The 21,281-nt window shown below is 29.8% G+C and overlaps 1 protein-coding gene across 3 annotated transcripts in view; it reads right to left on the minus strand.

The window, feature by feature from the left end:
* The window catches only part of LOC130672897 (lachesin), a 670,825-nt gene that overhangs the window by 31,864 nt on the left and 617,680 nt on the right, over nt 1-21,281 (minus strand). For all 3 annotated transcript variants that reach the window (XM_057477672.1, XM_057477670.1, XM_057477671.1), the window contains 3 exons: nt 2,752-2,867; nt 2,496-2,681; nt 2,158-2,347 (listed from right to left, as the gene is read on the minus strand). In XM_057477672.1, the coding sequence (XP_057333655.1) occupies nt 2,158-2,347; nt 2,496-2,681; nt 2,752-2,867 (492 nt within the window). The remainder of the gene's footprint in view (nt 1-2,157; nt 2,348-2,495; nt 2,682-2,751; nt 2,868-21,281) is intronic.

The following is a 21,281-nucleotide window of genomic DNA, read 5'->3' on the forward strand; positions in this document are numbered from 1 at the left end:
TTTCTCCAATCCTCTTTTATTCTCTTGAATCCTTCACGGGAACAGAAATTGAATATTTTTTTAGAATGAAAAAGAATTAGTTAGAATTAAAATTTTTTGAATCCTCTTTCATACTTTTGAATCCTCCGCGCGATCAGAAATTGCAATATTATTTTAGAATTAAAAAGGATAAGTTAGGATTAAAAATATTTAATCCTTTTTTATTCTTTTTAATCCTAAAACGATAATAATTTTGTCGCTAGATGATGGAGAATTAAAAAGGATTCATTTTATGTTCGATCTGAATTCTCCGGAGAACTAAGAGTATTAAAGAGTATTAAGGAGTATTAAGTATGTGTGCTTTGTTAATCCTTTTTAATTCACTTTTTTAACCAGGGTTACGAAGTTTCATACGTAACAACAATTGACAGCACTGGTTTCTTGAGTTAAAATAATTTATTTTAAACGAATAAAATGATAAATCGACTTAATATTGGGTTTAAATTGTTCCTTAATAAATTCTCTATATGCTAGTATACAATTTTACCTATCTTGGTGGAATAAAAATAGTGTAGAAAGATTTTTATGTGAGTAAAATAGTCGAATTAAAAATGAGCGCTTTCGCGCTTGAGGTGTGCAATTAAAAGAGATTATGAGAAAAAAGGAATATCATTTAAATCCAACAAATATGCATATTAACCCTTCGTCACACGCGTGTTTTTACCCGACTTCGTCACACGCACGATGAGCGCCGTGCCGCCGTGTTAAATTTCATGCGGTGTTGCCAAGTACCCAACAAATATTTCATATAGTAGTCCCGGCGAAAAAGTCGTCCTAAAATGGATAGTGGGGGTATAGGAAATACGTGCTAACTAATGATGACTTTTTCACCGGGACTACTATACATATTATTATTAGAAAATAATTATATTTTTTATTTAATTTTACATCAAAATAAACATTTAAAAAATTTCGAAAATTTTTTCATGAAATAAGAGAGTAATAATAATTAAAAGCAAGAAAGAAATATAATGAATTATAATGAGAGCAACAATACTAATTAGTAATGACAGATAAAATATCTCGAGATTAGCCGATACTTAACAATTATTTAATTTTCTTTACATAATTAATAATAAAAAGGGAAATTTAGAAAAAATTTATATATAATTTTTTTAATTTCTGCGAGTGCAAATTTTTTTTCAACCTAAATTAATTTTTATGCTGAAAAAAAAAAACCAAAATTGTTATAAGTATCGGCTAATTTTAAGATCATACAGATAATTACGTATTTTATTAATGGTACAAGTTGAAAAATATTATTTATTTAACTAGTATAATCATATAACTAAAAAAATATTATTATAATTTAAAAATTGAAATTAATTTTTTTTTTAATGAAAACCGGTGAGTAATAATTACAGGTTTGGTTACCTTGTTTACAGCTGTATATTAAGAGCGGGAACACGACTTAGCAACAGCGCGCTCTGAATTGCGATCTGGCGCTTACACGGACTGGACGGCGCGGTGCTGCATTCACGAGATGCTTCTCAAAAATATATAATTATTAAATTTCTAAGACAACTGTAAAATTATTATCAATATTCATCCCTTCTAGAAGATTTAAAAAAAGTATTAAAATTTTTTGGAATGTTTTGTTTTGGTAAAATCAATAAAAAACCATGAAAATGTAAAAAGTGCGGCGCCACGTTCATAGCGCGTGTGACGAAGGGTTAAGTACTTTTTTGGTTCGTTTTGCATGAAAATAATCATATGTAATAGGAATTTTTACTATGTTCAACATAGTTGTAATTTCTATGTTTTTTATAGAGTTTTCCTATGTAAACATTGGAGCAGCTCCTTTGTTAGCATAGGAATTATTTAAATGTCAACATAGTAAAAATGATTATTTTTGATATTGGGAAAAATAGGTATTATTCCCATTTTCGCATAGATATAATTCCTATATAATCATAGTAAATATTTCTTTGTTAGCATAGAAATTAAACCTACGGAAAAGTGAGAGAAGCACCTATTTTTTTCTCTCCGTGTGGGATGAAAATGAAAATTTGGAAAAAAAAAAAAAATAATGATAAATTGTTGATTTGGTTTGAGTTAAATTACTTTAACTAAAAAAAATTGGTTGTACAAAAAAAAAAAAAAAGAAAAACAACTTACAAATTTTTTCTCTACCCTCTTCTCTGAGAGTAATATTTCTGCCATCTTCTCTCCGCCACGTAACTGTCGGCTGTGGAATACCCATAGCCACACACCGCAATTTTATATTTCCTCGTTCGCCAGTCACGTAACCGTCTGTTGAATCGTCGTCCATTATATCCGGTGGTATTTGTACAACCATGTATCCCATCTTAAATGATATTAATTTTTATTACGATATTTTTTTATACTTAATTAAAATAAAAATAATTTCATTTGTACATGTACAAACACAAACAATTTAAAGCTACAGACCTGTAATGTAAAATATTTAAATAATTAATTTTTAATTAACTTACTTGACTACGCATCGGATCGGTATTGACTTGACACATGTAAGTACCAGAGTCATTTTTTTGTACATTGGCAATATGTAATTTCCATGTGTCATGTCCATTGTGTGTTACTGATAGCCGGGGATTATGTGTTACCATGTGCGTATGTATTGCTAGTATTGCCCTTGAGTCGGATTTTATCCATGCAACCTATAATTATATTATTTTATTTCAATTAATTAAGTAATTTATTATTTTATTTAATTGAAAAATAAATTACCTTGTAAGAGTGTAAATGATTAACGACACATGTGAAAAATACGTCACGTCCCTGTGTCACTGTATGATTTTCAAGTGGTGCTAAAAAAATTGGCAATACTTCAGGTGTAACTTGACCTGCAAATTAAGAAAATACAATTTATATATATATATAATACAGTTCGTTATAAGCAACCGTCAGGGGTTGTAGTGAAAAAAATTATTTGTAAAATTCAAGATTTAAGCTTCCTTCCATTTCAGATCTCGGCGCACCTACTACGTTCTACATGTCTGCTTTACGGAGGTTAATTGTTGCAAGTCGCTCATTATGAGCAACATTTAAAATTGCGATAAAAAAAAATCAATGATCAGTAATATGTTCTATACAAGTCAAAATTAATGGCATGCGAATGTTATTTAATTGAAATACAATGTAGCGAAAACCGAGACACGTCGGATCACCTCAAAACGTAGCCAAAAATAAGTTTTTTTTTACAATCACGTTTTCACGAGTTTGATATATTTACCATGTTTCGAAGTGATACGAGATACTCGGGGCACGATGGACCCTCCCCCCACAAAGTTAACAATAAACAATTTTTTTTTTCGTCTAGATTTCTGAATTTGATGTAATTTACAAATTTCTTCTTCAATTGAAATAATTTTTAATTAAAAGAAAACCATTGTTTTTTCAAAATAAAAATTTTTTTTTAATAAAAGAATTCTTTTGTAAAATAAAATTTTCTTGTGATTCTGAGTTTCTAAGCGGTTGAAAAAGCAAAAAAAAAAAAAAAAAAAAAAAAAATAGAGTATTTGAGGCCAAATGAAATACTTCAAGAGTTTAATATAATAAAATTATTTTTTGTTTAGGACAAACAAATTTTTCAAAAATGATATTTCAGAAAATACCATTTGCTCCGAAAATATGCATTTTGTATTGAGATACTCGTCAACAATTAATCAATGATTCATTCAATGTAAGTAAAATTAAAGGACACAGTTATTTAAAAAAATTTTTCTAATTTTAATTTATATAATTTTTGGAAGTGGTTTGTTGTGCCCCAAAAAATATTTTTTTTTCATTGTGGAAATATTATGATGGATTTGTTTGAGATAGATAAAAAAAAAATTGTGAACGGCGCTTAAAGCCACAAAAAATAATTAGCGGCTTAGGTATGCTGTCGTGGCCCGGTCCCCTTATTTACAAAAATCTATCATTTCAGAAAATTTCTTTTAAACAAAAAGTGAGCGATGCTTAAAATGAGCGGCAAGATATTAAATTTGAGCATTCAATAGAGTGGAGGAGCTTCAAAGTCGTTATTAAAAGCGCAATAGAAACAGTTGCTTGTAACGGGATTGCTCATAACGAGTTTCGACTGTAGTAAATAAATAATTTATTGTTTTAATTAAGCGCTCGGAGTTTTAATGACGCCAAGATAGTAATTCTATACGAGTGACTTACATCAGGGGTTGATGAAGATATTATTACTACTAATTTAATAAAAAATAAACAATATAAATATATTCCATACACACAAAACCATTACCCATATAATCAATACTAATTAGAATTTTACTTATTAACTAAAACTTATTTTTAAAATTCAATAAATCATAAACAATTAATATTCAAGGAATGAAATAATTACTCAGTTTATTTTTAAATCTGGTTCATCGTTTTACGATAATTAGCTTTATATAATTCATTACTATTTTAAAACAGAATATTTAAATTTCATCCAATCAATAATTTGATATAATTTCTCGAATAGTCTAACGACCACATAAAAATATTCTCTTTCCTATTTTTAAAAATATTTTAACAAAATTTCTTACTATCAATATATAAATTTATTCAATATAAATGTTATTTGCCGCGGAATTATAAAAAGAATTATTTTCTCTCAATAATAAATAACAAGTATTAAATTCAAATCCTTAAATAAATCCATGGTTAAAAATAAATGGATAATCATTTTAAATATCCATAAAACTGGTTTTTATTAAAAAAAAAAAAAAAAAAAAAAAAAAATGGAAAAAATGTATGCAGAATAAAAATCCAATCTATTTTATAACTTTAAATTATATAGTTATAATAAAAATAAGTACTAATAAAATCAAAGTGAATATATATGTAAAAAAGAAATAAAGTAAAATAATAATCATAATAAGATAAATGGAAAAATTCTTGACTTGCAATAGTAATTCAGAGTGTGAATGTCATTTTCATAGAGCTTTTATAGCTTGGCCAGAAGCACGCGAGGAATTCTAATTTGGCAGGGCTTCATTCACCTTACTATTACGTCTACCATTCACTCTCTTTCTCACTCTCTCACCCTCTCTTATATTTTTTTTTACTCTTATCGTTTTTTTTTTAACACTCACTTATTTTTTACATTACACATACTCATTCTCTTTTTATTTTTACTTACTTTCTATTTATTTTTAACATCAAAGTACTTCAGGAAAATATTTATAACGTTTAAATGTGTGTGTGTTATATAACATATGAGTAAGGTCACAAATTTTTATAGATTTATTATTTTCTTTAGTGCACACGAGTACGTTGAGTCGCAATTTCTTAAGTCAGCAATTTTTCCATTTTTTTTTTTTTTTATTTTATTTTACTTTTTGTTCACTTTTCCAATAACGATAGCTAGTGTGACTGACTGAATTGCTGAGAAAATTCATATATTCAATGTGCTGGCCATTTTTTTTTCACGTGTGACACATTTTATGAGAGAAATTATATTTTATAAATTTATTGTCTTGGTTAATTTATGGGATATTTTGTTTGGAGAAAAGTAGTTGATGTTTTTTATTAATTAAAATTAATATTATTGTAAGGTGAAAGAACATATAGTTGATCAGGGACTACAGTACCCAATCACTCCATGTATTTGTAGTTCTATGTTTATAAATATTGATATACAATGTGATATACATGGAGTGATCGGGTACTAGGTCTGTTACCGTATTGATGATTAAAATAATTTAATAGTTTATTAATATAACTGAATTAATTTACTGATTTTAAACTTCCCGCTAAGAAAATCAAAGATTTTCGAAAAATTCGGGAAGTTATTGTTTTTATCCCGATTTGTGAAAATCGAGTTTTGATTAGATGTCGGCGTTTCGAGGTCCTAGGAAGCTATTCTGACTATTTTCAGAATGATGTCCAAGTGTCTGTATGAATGCGCGCGCGCGCGCGTGTGTGTGTGTGTGTGTGTGTGTGTGTGTGTGTGTGTGTGTGTGTGTGTGTAAACTCTTTATAACTTTTTAACTACACTGTAAAAAATCACCGGGGTAAGTCCAAGCGGTGTAGGTGTTAAAATAAAATATTTTACTTTGTGAATATTTTTACTTCTTCGATGACTATACTTGTTAATAAATAATATTTTTTATTAATTTTCATAAAGAACTGACAATTTTGTGTTTTATAATCTTTAAAGTAAATACTCCAAGTGGACGCAGTTTAGTCTGCTTTTACACCGGTATTACTCCGCTTTTACACCGGTTACTCTGCTTTTACACCGGTTACCCCGATTTAACACCGGTATTTTTAACACCGGTGAATTACTCCTCCTACACCGGTGTAGTTTTATTTTAACACCGGGAGGAGTTAAAATGAGTCCATTTTTAACACCGCTCTTTTTACAGTGTAATTATTCGATTTGAATGGTTTTAAAACCATTGTCAGATTGGTGGCAATCGAAAAAGCTTGCTAGTTATCAACTTTCCTGTAAATTTTACATCAATCGATTGAATAGACGTGAAAATATATATAATAAACAAAACAAAAAAAAATTTTTTTTTTTCAGTTTTTTGAAAATTTCTAAAAAACGGCTCGATCGATCAACTTCGAAATCTAATCAGCTTTAAAACTTGATAAAACGCGTCGAATGCTGCAAGAGCCGACTCAATCGGATATTTCGTTCGAGAGATATCGCGGGAGAAATAAATGCCAAAATCCGTTTTTTTCTAAGTATCTTCGAAACGGCTATTAAACTGATCGACTTCAAAATCTAATCAGCTTCAGAACTAAACAAAACGCGTCTATTGTCACATTGAACATCAAAATCGCTTAATTAGTTCAAACATATCGGCGTCGAAAAGTTTAAAAAATAACGTTTTATGTTTATTTTTCCTTGATACATCATTATATAATGTACTAAAAAAAATGTATACGCAGATAATTTTATGTTATTTTTTACATCAAAAATTCATAGAAAAATTACTATAGTCATAGTCACATGAGGACAGTATGTAATTATTGTACAAATTACCAATAACATAAAAATTTTAAAAATACATCGAACAGAATTTACAACGTGCATTGTAATTTTGACAAAGCAACAATTAAGAAATTTAAATTTCTTGGATAAAATTTAATCAGTTGCTTTGTCAAAATTACAATGCACCTTGTAAATTCTGTTCGATGTATTTTAAAAATTTCTGCGTTATCGGTAATTTGTACAATAATTCCAAACTGTCCTCATGTTACTATGACTATAGTAATATTTCTATAAATTTTTGATGTAAAAAATACCGTAAAATTCTCTGCGTGTAGAAAAAAAAAATAAAATTCGAAGAAAAACAAGAAATTTTTTACTTTTTCGTTTTTTCGATTATCCGGATTTTTTTTTCTTTTTTTTCGATTTTCAGAAATTTTATTTTTTTTTCTCTTAACTTTACATTTACTGAGTAAGTAACGCAAAAATGAAAGAAAACCCGACAAAAAATTAATTTTTTCATTTTGATGATGATTAGACAATTTAGGGAACAAAACTTGTTCCTTTAATTGTTTTGTAAAACTTAGAGCGACCGGCCCGGACGAACAGTTCAATGGATCGATTTGAAAATTTCCAGGGCTTTTAGGGGTTCATTAAGCTGTAAAATCACCTGGCAACATTACCCTTTCCATCAATATTCTTATAGTAGCGGTTGATTAAGTAAAAAACCATAAAAAGTCCATTTTTTGTAGGTTTTTCAAATCGATATTAAGGATTAAAAAATTTTTTTTTTTTTAAATAAAAAATAAAGCGTGTGGGAGATTTATTCAAGTTACTAAGGCTGCCCTCAAATTTACTGTGCGACCATTAGTTGCTGAGATATATCGATAATCAAAGACAAAAGGATCCTTTTTCATTTGAAGGCTGATATCTCAGCCGCAAATTGTTGTACAAAGAAACGAAACGAAAGCAAATTATAGCTGAATAGATTTCCTAAATGAGCCATGAATTTGTTTTTTCGAAAAAAAATTTCCCGGCCCCGTAGACCCGAAAAACAAAACCGAAAAATTTAGTCTCCAGCTATTTCTTATTATGATTCGGCAAAAACCGTGGCTCAAAAAATTATTTTGCTGGAAGATCTTTAAACTAGAGATTTCCAGCTTCAATTTTATTTTTTTTAATTTTTTCAATACGACCGTTTTTCACGGAAATACAGCCTTCCAAATATCACTAAAAAATTTATAAAATTTTCTTGTCCCTTTAATTTTTTGGATAAGTCTATAAAAAGCCATTAGGATAGAAAGTAGCTTGTTTCGACTGACTCCAGTCATTAAAACTCCAGTGTCAATGCAGATAATATGTAAAATATAGCGCGTGGTAAGGAATGAATTGAAACGGTTCTAGACCGGTTGATGCCGCCTTCGTCTTCGGCTCGGGCAGCGGATTACCCTCCTCTTATATCATCTTATTTCGTCCCTTGCTATGCAATATACTTTTTTATTATCCATAAGTCAATCAATTTTAGATAATAACAATTTTAAAGCTAATAGTTATTTGAAAAACCTGAAATTTTTTTTTTTTCGTGCATAATTAATTTATAAATACCAAAAATTTCATGGCAAGACTTCGATAAACTCACAATTATAAAAAAACTAATTAAGGTTATTTAAAAAAAAAGTTGGTAGTGATTTAAAATTTTTTTAATTATTTCGCGTGAATACACAGAAAAAACAGTTAACTTGGTTCAAGAAAAATATTGTCTTCCAAATTTTCTTTCTTGATTCAATAAAAATAGAACACTTGATTCAAAAACTTTTTTTTGGTTCAAGATAGTAAATTCTCTTGCTCCAAACAAATTTATTTTTGAAGCGAAATTGAAAATTTCTTGGTTTACGAGAAAAAATTTTTGGCCAAAGAAAATAAGTCATCTCTCGCCAAAAAATAAACGCTTTGAACAAAAAAAAGTTTACTTCAGCCAAGAAACTTTTTCTTTCCCCAAGAAAAAAAATTTCTCACTTCAAAAAATCCAAGTTTTGAACGAAAAAAAGTTTACTTGGGTCAAGAAAAAAAAATATCTTGCTCCTAAAGTTTGCTTCTTTAATAAAGACTTAAATTTTTCTCAGTCAAAAATGTATTCTCTCTCCGAAAGGTTGACGTTTTGATTCTTTTTTTGTTTTATTGTTTTATCTGAAACGTAATTTTTTGTTTTTTTATTCCAAGAAAAATTATTCAAGTAAACATTAATATTAAATATTAAGTCATGATGAATTATAGGATATAATATAGTACAATCCATAAAGGTACTTGTCGCTCTGTCAAATGAAAGAGGAGTACTCGAACAAAATCGTACTGAAATTTGGAATATAACAATTCTAGAATATCTTTTTTACTAGGGACACTACAAGTGGTAGGCGCGATCTCGTGGCGAGCACCGAACTACTCTCGCTGCTGCTGCCTAGCACCGGTGACTTTCCCCTTCTCCATATCGATCTTTTCTCCCAAGAAATTTTTTCTCTTGGCTCAAGCAACTTTTGTTATCTTGGTCGGAGAATACAAAAATACTTGCGTGAGAAGAATAGTACTTGTTCTGAGAAATTTTATTTTCTTTAACCAAAAAAATGCAATATTGCTACCAAAAAATGATGTATTTTGCTTCAAAAAAAATATCTCTTACTTTAAGAAATATAATTTCTTAAAACAAGTGAAAATTTCTTGATTTAAGCGTAAAAATATATTGACGTGAGAAAAAAATTTTGATTCAAGATAAAAATTTGAAGATAATTGTTTACTTGGGGCAAGTAAATTTTTATTTTCCGAATCGATCAAAAAAAATTTCCTGAATCAAGAATATTTTCCTTGATTCAAGTTAACTGTTTTTTCTGTGTACAAGCGAAGGACGCTCGTAATTATTTTCGCTTTCATTATCAATGTCGAAACATAAAAGAACTGCAACCTCACTATATACTAGTAATCTAATCCGCGAGTTTTTATTACGACTTCACTCTGTGGAGTTTTTTTATAATTAACATTTTGCAAAACTCCTCTTCGGAATGAAATTCACTCCGAAGGAGAATTAATAATTATCTCTGAAAATAGAAAAAATTTTTGACAGTGTACACTGCGTTAAAAAATTTACATACGAAAACTAAAAATGTTTATTTTTAATCTAAAATAAATAGCCAATAAATTATCCACCACTAGGTGGGTAATTTTAAGACACTAATTAAACAACGTTCGTATATTCTAAATTGCTTTTTAACCAGGACCATTATTCTACACTCCTACGTCAGAAGTAATTCGTCGTTGGTCCCAACCAACGACACCCAGATCTCTACCATTCTCTAGATACCTACCTATATATATATATATATATATATGTGGCACAGACGCCAAAGTAAATCATGGTGGATTTAAGTGGATTGTATAAACCCCTTGGGTCCAACGATGCATTACCGTTGTATGGCCATTGCGGGACATACAATCCACTGCAATGGTTTGCCTAAGAAATCTTCTGCAGTATCAATTAGATACTGCAGTAATATATATATATATATATATATATATATATATATATATATATATATATATATATATATATATATATACATACTTGTGTAAATGTGTATGTGAATAAAAATAGAATACTGCATATATAAAAGAACTTACATGTGTTTAAAATATATATAGGAAAGAAATAGACGAGATAAAAAAAAATATGTATCTTGATGGACATCATATATGTATTCAAGACTTTTAGTTTTAACATGGATTCAGTTTTAGACAAGCATGTGCCACATGTGAAAAATTTTACTTACTAAGTTTTTCTTTACTAAGAAGTTAGAAAATATTGTTTTGTTTTTTTAATTTTTCAAGGTTTTTGAAAAGACTTGAAAACTAAGGATAAGGATAGACACTTGACGTCAGTGTAAGCTGAATATTTTATTTATTTTTTGTTTATTGGGGTTCAGTTGACGTATAAAAAATTTATAAAAACTTTATTTTAGAATTTTTTAAAATTATTTTTTGGTCGGACTTCAAATTTTTTTTTTTTTTTTTTTTTTTAATGACATTCATTGTAATTAGGTTAAAATCAATGGAGACTTTTTTGTAGAGATTTAAATTACCTAGAGAATTGTATTCTTTAATTTTTCGCGTATTCTAAGTTGCTTGTCTAGAATTTTAATTCAAAGCCGTGAAAAAATGAACCGATACTTTAGATAAATTTACTGCCATCTCTACAAGCTTCTAGCGTCTAAACTGTTAAACCTTGGTCACAAAGAGTTCGATAACTTTGTAGAAAACTAAATTTCGGATACAATTTTTTCTTACTACTATTGTCATATCTATACAGTAGATTCATCAAAATTTACATTTTAAGAATGAAAGAACCCTAAAAACCAAGTGAATTTTAATGTAGATTGAACTATTGATCACTTAAACCTTTTACACGAGATTATATTGTATAGAAGTGATAACTATTTAGATCAATCGTCTCTGTTTAATTAAAAAAAAAGTAAACCTCTTCTTCAAAGATTACAATTGTGAAGTCGTGACGATAATCAATAAAACAAGTGATACAAAATTTTATTTCTCAGACATGACTATATTTATTTATGTATAATTAATATATTTAAAAACTTTTTTTTTCTTCTCCTAAACAGGTTCAAAAGTTTCATTTAGATATAAAAATACGCTTGTGAAAATTAGAGTTCTTAATATTAACATTAAGAGGTTCCGCATCGCACTTTTCTATTTTCCACAAGAATAAAATGGAAAAAATTTTTTTTGCGTCTTCTGATTTGTATAACGAACTAACTATGCGTCGTAGAAAAAATCTGCAGACATATTTTGGTAGGGAATTGAATGCTCTACAAAAAATTCTGAGCGTCGGTTGGCCCTGCGAGCCAGACCCAAAACTTTCTGCTGTTTTCGAGCTCCTTGAACTCAAAGATACTTGGAAAAACCCGTTTTTCACCATTCTTTTCTCCAAAGATATCTCTCGAACGCATTAACCGATTGAGATGGTTGAGGCGGCGATCGACGCGTTTTATTATGTTCTAGAGCTGAAATCTAGAGCCGGACATCATTCTGAAAATAGTCAGAATAGCTTCCTAAGACCTCAAAACATCGACATCTCATGAAAACTCGATTTTCGAAAGTCGGGGTGGAAACAATAACTACCCGAATTTTTCGAAAATCATCGGTTTTCTTAGCGGGAAATTAAAAATTTTTTTCATCATAATTCGCAAATACTTTCGAGTCTACTTGATCGAATGATCTGAAATTCTCAGGAAAGTCGATGGCCAACAAGCTCTTTCGATTGTCGCAAGAACGATTTGAATCGGTTAATTATAGTTTAAAAGTTATAGAGCGTTCGCATCCACACACACACACACACACACACACACACACACACACACACACACACACCCACCCACACACACACACACACACACACACACACACACACACACACACACACACACACACACACACACACATAAATACATACATACATACAGACATTCGGACATCATTTTGAAAATATTTAGAATAGCTTGTTAGGACCTCAAAACCTCGACATTTGGTGAAAACTCGATTTTCGAAAATCGGGGTGAAAACAATAACTTCCCGAATTTTTTGAAAATCATCGATTTTTTTAGCGGGAAGTTAAAAAATCTCTTATCATTTTTTGATAAATCCATCTGTTGAAAAGTTATTGGAGCTGGAAGTCAAATTTATAGTTAGTAATTAGTAAATTTCGAGATCTTTTTACTTTTCCAGCGAAACTATCAGACTTATCCCGAAATGTTATAAAATCTTTTTTGTAGACAATTTTATTTCCTACAAATTATTTTGAATAAAGTTTTATCAAAATCCGCATTGTTTTTTAGTTATTTTCATTTTAATGTCAAGCTCTTAAAAAAAATAGTATTCTGAGCGATTTCATCGATCTGATCGAATCTATATATAGTATTAAAATTGAATTGTTTTGAATTATTTTGAATCATTTCTAATTGTTTTGAATCTTTTTTTTTAATGAGGGTACATAAATAAATAAGTAAAAAACAACAGTTGATATTGAGCAGAGAAGAATCTGAGTAGTTTTATTTCAAAGTTAAAGCAAAGGTTCTTGGTGCATTACACGATATATATAGTAGGTTTCGGATGTACGAATACATTCTTACTACTTGTCTCGTACAAACGTTCCAATCTTCACGGAATTTCTGGTATTTCTTCGAGAATGCTCAATGTATTGAAGATAAAGCGAGACGAGAATAGAAATAAGAACAAAGGAGTAAAAAAATAATTAAAAAAATATTAAAAATATATAGTAACACAGAATAAAAGTAAATACTCTAGGCAAAGTAAATTGTTGAGATTCTTTTGGTATAAATAATATACAATGGACTATTTTATTCATGTATATACACGGAGAAAACGAATCTCGAAAATATTTTAATATTTAATATATTTCAATATAATCTATATATTAATATAATATATTATATATATTTGAGTCGTTTAATTGCGTGAAATAAGTGATTTATTTGTGGTAAAGAAATGATCCAATTGCACTGATAGAAGAATTTCTTAGTATTTAAGAAATCATTTCTTAAATATCATTTTTTTATATTTAACAACTATTTTTTACTATTTAAGAAATAATTTTTTAATAGTTAAGAAATCATGTCTTAAGAAATGATTTCTTAACTATTAAGAAATAATTTCTTAAATAGTAAGAAATATTTGTTAAATACAAAAAAATGATGTTTAAGAAATGATTTCTTATATACTAAGAAATCTTTTTTAAATGCTAAGAAATCCTTCTATCAGTGTGCTACAAATAAATAAAGGCTTCAAATATGTGTACAGTATCGTAAAATTTTAGGTTATTTGTCACAAATTTAATATCTTTACCACAAATATATCAATTACTTACCACAAATAAATGATATATTTCCGTCAAATTATAAAATTCTTCGAATCAACTGTCATATTTAGTTGTAACAAATATATTTATTTGTCATTAAGAAATATTTGAAAAAAAGCCACAATTAAATTGATATATTTGGGTTAAATATTGCACACCTCGAAGAGGTATTGCACACCTCGAAGAGGTATTGCACACCTCGAAGAGGTAGTGCTCTACTGTCACCAAATTTTAAAACTGAGTTTCGGTCAACTTCAATCATCATCACTATTTTATATAGCACTTGATTAAAAAAAAAAAAAAGCACCAATAGCAAAAAGAAACTCCATTGAATAATTGTGACATAGTTATAAGTTTTTTTATTTAGACTGTTATTAAAAAAAAGTTAGTTGAAAAAAATTTTACTTGGACGTCAGTTGGTCTGTACGTATGTGAGCACGATATCTCTTGAAAGAGTTGATGAATAACTTTGATTTTTTTTTATTAGCTTCGGATTTTAATTCTTAGGTACCCTTTCGAATATCACTATTTTAAACCGTCACGTTCATTAATAATTAAATAAAAACTCAAAACTAATGGTTTTAACTAATAACAAATTCGCCGTTTTTTCTCCACAAATAGATATATAGAGTTTTTAGTTCATTTGAATTCCACGCTTCGCAAGCGCTATTTCTTTTTTTTTTGTTTTCATTTTTTTTAAATAAGTTAACTATTATTTTTTTAGTAAGTAAAGACAAATCGCGAGTAACGTACCGTTAAAAAATATTTCGTGTCGATTAAACAGATACATTTTTTTTCAACTTATTTAAAAAAAACATTCGGATAAACAATTAATAAAAGTAAAATGATTACATATCCATAATATTACATGAGCGTTCGAGGTGTGCACTTTTGGATTTTCCAAATTTTTCTTTTTTTCAGTGTATATTATTAGTTTTATTACTATAGTATACTTCATTTGTACTCTATGTTAATAAACAGTGATTTTTATAAAGAAAATATTATACTATTACTAAACACGGAGAAAAAAATATTGCGCTCATCACTCAACGGTATTGTGATATTCACTCTCCTCGGTTGGTTATAATTTGTATACGGAAAGTCTTGGTCTATCGGATCGTGATTATTGCAATCTAGGCAGATCCCGAAATCATAAGATCGTTTTGCTATAGTAACGATCCGTTTTGTTGGCAAATAGCCATAAAAAATTTGAGGTTAAAATAGATAAATTTTCAACTTTAACAGTGTCCCAGCGCAATTAAAAATAAAAATAATAATTGTACAATTCCGCGATCACAAAATTCAAAGTGGTGAATTGTGAGAGAGTGTGATCAGCAAATTTGTAAGCCACCTCAAGCTGAGTGGTAAGTCTAATTATGTTTAAACAATTTTATTCAACTCATGCGCGCTATTCACGTTTTATCATGCCTAAAATGCGAACCCTAAATGGCCGTTTACCGACTGGTGAAAAATTATTTGTCAAAACGCAATAAAGATGTCTACTATCCCGGCCATTGTGACATAATGAAAATAAACGTAACTATTTTTCAAGCTCTTACTGAATATGGGGTAATTACGATTCCCTGTTGTTACCCATTGAGTAGCCAAGGTTATGATGCCGAATGTTTTTTTTTCACCATGTCACTAAACAGCTATTGAGACTTCGCTTTTTAGGCGATTAATAAAACGTGAATAGCGCATATGAGTTGAATAAAACTATGTGCGCAACATGGAGGGTAAGTCATAATCCGTCACCCGCGATGTGTTTAGCACTCGTTTCCGGTGCGCAGTATGAACTCGCTTCACTCGTGCCTGCGCACTCGTGCTAAACGCATCGCGCTGACACATTATGAATCACTTACCCTACTAGTTATGCCAATAACTATTAATATATATATGTAAAAGCCGCATTATAATTTCATACAAGAATATACAGATTCTTTTCTTTTTTTTTTTTTAAACTATTGCTCTTATTTATACCTCTCACTCCAACATTCAATAGTCGTAGGGTACAGAAAGAGACAGACGTTAAGAACAGGGACTTCTCGAGGGCCCATATTTACCTACCTGCTTCCCTCTCGCTTTGAAATCCCGAACCTACCCCATAGCCACGCAGGTCAACGATCGGGATTCTCTTTCGTACTTCCGCTCGGTACGAAATAGACTTATTAAGTATTCAGGAAATATTGCCAATTACTAAACATTCTCTCACTAGCCACGTGACGGTCCTATTAGGCTCCTTGGTTGAGTTATAGAATAAGTATTGTGGATAATTTTCTACTAAATAATTAATTTATAAAAACCCTTCGCCCGTCGCCTTCACTCTCTCCGATCGTGACAGTAATTTGAAACGCCACTGAAATTGTGCAATTTTTACTATCTTGAGAACTAAATTTTTACTAAGATTTAGTAATTTTAATTATTCGAGTATGTCAATAAATATAAACTGCATTGGTAAACTTGACTCTATTTTTAGTGTAAATTAATATCTAATATAGTAAAATTGTACTATCAATTTAAGTAAACTTGACTTTATTAGAATGAAATTAAACTTTTATTAGTTTTTCAGCTTTTTAGTATTATTGTTATTATTTATGGCATGTGTATCAGTGTTGGTATTGTTACGTTCTGGCTTGAATTAGATTTAAATAAAAATTTCGGAAATTTTTTTTTTGGAGTCTCGAATTATTTATTCTAGCTCAATTTTTTCTCCAAGCTCATGTGTTGCTGAGCCATCGGGCTCTGGTGGGTTGATCAAACAACTGGAATTGCTTGCCCTTACGGAGGAACCGGGCATTCAAAGCTCGTCCTGCTCAGAGGAGGATTCAAGGGAATACCCGGCCTTCTGGAACGGCATCAGCAAGGGTTGGCAGTTGGATCCTGTAGACGTTCCATCTGTACGTCCACCCAGCGGAAGCATCCCGTTCCACGACCCTCGCTACGGGTACTACTCAGAGGCCTACTTCAAGGCCACCGGCAGGGACGAGTGCGTATTGGCAGAGGCAAAGAAGTTACTGAAGATAGGGATTATTTGGGCCGAACTATGGGGCCCATAATCTCTACCATGGTAAGTCATTAGAATTTACTCCTTAAAATAAAGGAAGGTTAACAGCTGACGCACCTGGGGTCTATCAATGCCCTAAGGACGTCAACCTGGTAGTTTTTAATTATTCTGTCTCACAAGTAGAGAAGCCACACGGAAAAAAAATTCTTGCAATTTTCACGATATTTTTATCGTACTTTTTATTGTATAAAATTGTGACGCTGGACCAGACTCTCCAAATAATAGTTTTTACTATGTACCATCGTAAATTCTATTTGATAAATATTACTACCAAAAATACTACCAAAAACATTATGATGACCAATACTATAGAGCAAACTATACAAGTCTGGTTCATAAAGTTTACAATACGAGAATCGTAAAATTGAACAGTTGATAATGTAGAATTTCCGCCCCTACGAACGAAAAAGAGAAGGTCTGTGACTGATGCAGTCAGAGAGAAAATAGAGAAAGAGAAGAATTGAAGGAAGATTGTTGAGGACACGTGACGTCATTTCATCATTCTAGGATTTCACGTCATGGCTCTTGACCAGATTTTCAAATGAGTATGAGGTGGAATTGTTATAAATTAAAACAGGCATGAATATAAACACTTGTGAGAAGCGTAAATGGCAGTGCCATCTCGTACGGAAAAGCCGAATCCCAATATCACTGGTCACTCATATGTACACTAGCGCTATGCACGACAAATACTACTAACATCAATTTAGAAATAATCCTGTTCGAGTATCGTAAAATTTGTTACTTCCCTGGTGAAAATTTTTCGGACTTCTGTCTGAAAAAGTCAGTTCTAGAGTTCTCAAGACTTTTTCAGAGTTCTAAAGACTTTTTCGGACAAAAGTCCGAAAAATTTTCACCAGGGTTGTCTTGTTTTGTAAGCTTTATTCTAGGTTGTTAGTAGAATGAATTCTATGACAAGTCTTTAGAGTGTAACTAACCTTCAAATATACCTTGCTGTTAACTCTTTTTCCACGCGTATGATAAGATTTGTTCTAAGCTTGGATTCTAAACTTAAAACTACCTTATCTGCTAACATTACTCCAAGCGTACATTGAAAACTGAAGTTTGAGGTTAATTAGGAGTTTGTGTTATTGTTTATAAGTGATAAATAAGTTCAATTTTATTTGCAACATATATAAAGAAAAATATTTACTAAGCAAGTAAGTTTTGATTTTTTTTTTTTTAATTTATTGAATCACAAGTTTTTAATGCTCATAATAAAAAAATTTGAATTTTTTAGAACATCCTGACTCTCTTAAGTTAAATTAGTAAAAATGTTACTGATTTTTTCAGTAGTTACAAAATTTACTGAAAGATCAGTAGCTTTGAATAAATTTACTGACTAATCAGTGAATTTAGCTTCACGGCAGTAAAGAGTGCCATCTACTTGGAAGCTTGTTTGTTAGACAGAGGTTGATTGCAAGTTATAATCAAAGTTTGTTATTTATATTGCACTATTATTAGGGTAAGTTTAAAATATTTCAACAAACAAAAGTTAATTTATAATTTATATATTAATAAAACTTATATATTTTTCTCTATTCAATGTGACTAGAATAATTCTCAAATGTATTTGTAGTTAATTCACATCTAAGGTAATGCATAACCTCAAATCGTCTTATTAATTATTTTATGTTTTTAAATAAATATTATTATTATTTTCAGATAAATGTTTACAACTATTTTCAATGGAAAATTACTACAATTTAACAGACAATTACTTGATGATATTGAAATGGAAGACTTATCAAATGAATTTTACTTTCAGTATGTGATTCAGTAAATGAATCAATAATATTTTACTGATTTGCAATGACATACTTGGGACTATTTACATCAGTAAGTATTCACTGATTCAGATTTAGAGAGTACATTACAAGCATAAAACTCGTTACGTTATAAATTAGATTGTTAAAACGATGAATGACAACCATAAAAGAATATTTACTGTTTTATATTTCTAAAATATATATAACACTATACATTTAATGCCCAATATCTGATGTTTGTGTACAAAAAAAAAAAAATAATAAAAAATTTTTCTCTGTAAACATGTTTTCAAATTTAAATTACCAAATCTATTCTAGCTAAGAATAAGATATATTTTTAACCTTATAGTAAGCTAAATTGTCACTGTTTATGCAAGCTAGAACTGCAAGCTTTATGTTAGCGATCCAAAGCGTTACCAACTGACCTTGTGTTAACCATAGTTTGTTAGCTAATGTTAGGCTAAAACTGATAAAATTAGCTTAATGCAAGCTTAATTAATTCCATTGATTACTTTCTACCTGGGAATAATTTTATGGTCTCCTTTGTCTATGTTCACAAACATGTGTTTTTTTATCGTGCGCTGTTGCCAGTTTTTAATGGCGGATTATATCATTAGCATAAATTAAAGAATATTTTGAAACATTATTTGTCCCTTTGTCTATTCTAATAATATTTTTTTTATAACTGCTGCCTTTAAAGTTCAATATTCGAGCGTCGTGTGGCGCGAGTAAAATAGGTCTTTCTCTCGATAACTCGACGAAACTATAGAACGATGTCGAAAAATCAGCTGTTGGACTTTTCAGCATGATTTTACTGTGCTGAAAAGTAATTGCCTATAGGAAATGTATACAAATTACCAAGCAACCGTCGTTCACTCGAGTTAGAAAAAGATAGTGATACTTTTTTCTCCATATACTCCTACTGTCGCATTTATCCTGAAATTCGCACATGCGCAGATAGAAAGACGACAATTGGAAACCTGCATAGTGATCATATGTTTCTTATTCTTATTGAATATCATAACTTGTGTGTTTGTATTGTGAAAATAATATTATTATCATATTAAAAATCGTTCATTAAAAATTTTTACATTATTAAAAACAGTCACAGATTTTAATTAATAAAATTAATAAACTAATTGATAGAATTCAATTGAAAAATAAAACATGAATAGATTGTTATTATTTACACTTGTACAATTGTTTATATTTAGAAGGTAATTTTTTATTCTTTAAATGATTGAATTCCTCTCGATTAAACTTTAAAGGCAGTCGTTATAAAAAATATTGTTCGATACAAAGGATTAAAAAGAGGGATACGGTATGCATGTATTGTCAACACTCGTCTAGGGATATGTTACATTCACAACGAGAACTCGTACCTACATCTCTCTCGCACTCGCTTCGCTCGTGCGAGAAAGATGTATGTACTCGTTCTCGTTGAGAATGCGGCATAACCCAAGACTTGTGTCGCCAATCCAAGCATGCCGCAAACCCTCTTTTTAATCCTACGTATCGAAAATAGCTATTTTATAAAGTTGAAACGTAAAAAGTTATAGTTTCCCATAAGACTATGTTAGAATTTTGATTTTTCATCGTTAATAACTTTCAAATGATCGATAACATACACTGAAATTTTCAAGAACCACAATTATTGATTCATTCTTACCGAAAATATAAAATTTGAATATTTATCTAATACAGTAGAAACTCTGTAAGTCGAACCTCGATAAGTCGAAAACCTCCTAAACTCAAAGAAATGTTTCATCCCCTTCCCTCCAAGCCCCAAAACCTTCGTTGCTCGAAATTTCTACCCTCTATAAGTCGAACTAATTAGTGAGTGCCTACAAGCTATTTCTGTACATTTTTACCCTCCATAACTCGAATACATACACTTGGTCCTCTTTATCTCGAATTTAAAATTATTACCGTATGTAAGTATCTTATTGGGATTACCAGTTCTACGAAATGGCAATGGAATTTATAGCTGACATCAGGGTTTCTGTTGGCGATTGTAAAATTATCATACCTTTAGACTTAGTTAGGATTCACTGCAATACACATCAATTTCGACGGCTCCTGCTGCCTAACTCGAAATCCTCTGTAACTCGAAAACTCTATAACTCGAATTTTTTTACCTCTCCCTTGGAGTTCGAGTTATAGAGGTTCTACTGTAGTAAGCCTCACACAAGAACGTTCTTTCAAGGCGTATAATGAAATGTATTACGCAATGTTTAGTAATAATTTAATATGCTCTTTACAAAAATTTCTGTTCTCTTAATAAAGAATACGAATAAATTATTAATAATATAGCAATTTTTCGAATAAACATGTAGTATTAATTACCGTTTTGGAATTTTGACTATACATTAAGCAATAAATAGTGAAAATCATGCATTTATTGATCTGTATTAGTATTTCTTATTAAAATATATTAAATATTAGAATATTTTCGAGACTCGTTTTCTCCGTGTGGAGTATATATATTTTATTTATAAGTGATTTATATACGCTCATAATAAATGAAATAATTGTATAACATCCGTTTTCTAC

This window comes from Microplitis mediator, chromosome 8, assembly GCF_029852145.1.
Source record: "Microplitis mediator isolate UGA2020A chromosome 8, iyMicMedi2.1, whole genome shotgun sequence".
NCBI classification, from domain to species: domain Eukaryota; kingdom Metazoa; phylum Arthropoda; class Insecta; order Hymenoptera; family Braconidae; genus Microplitis; species Microplitis mediator.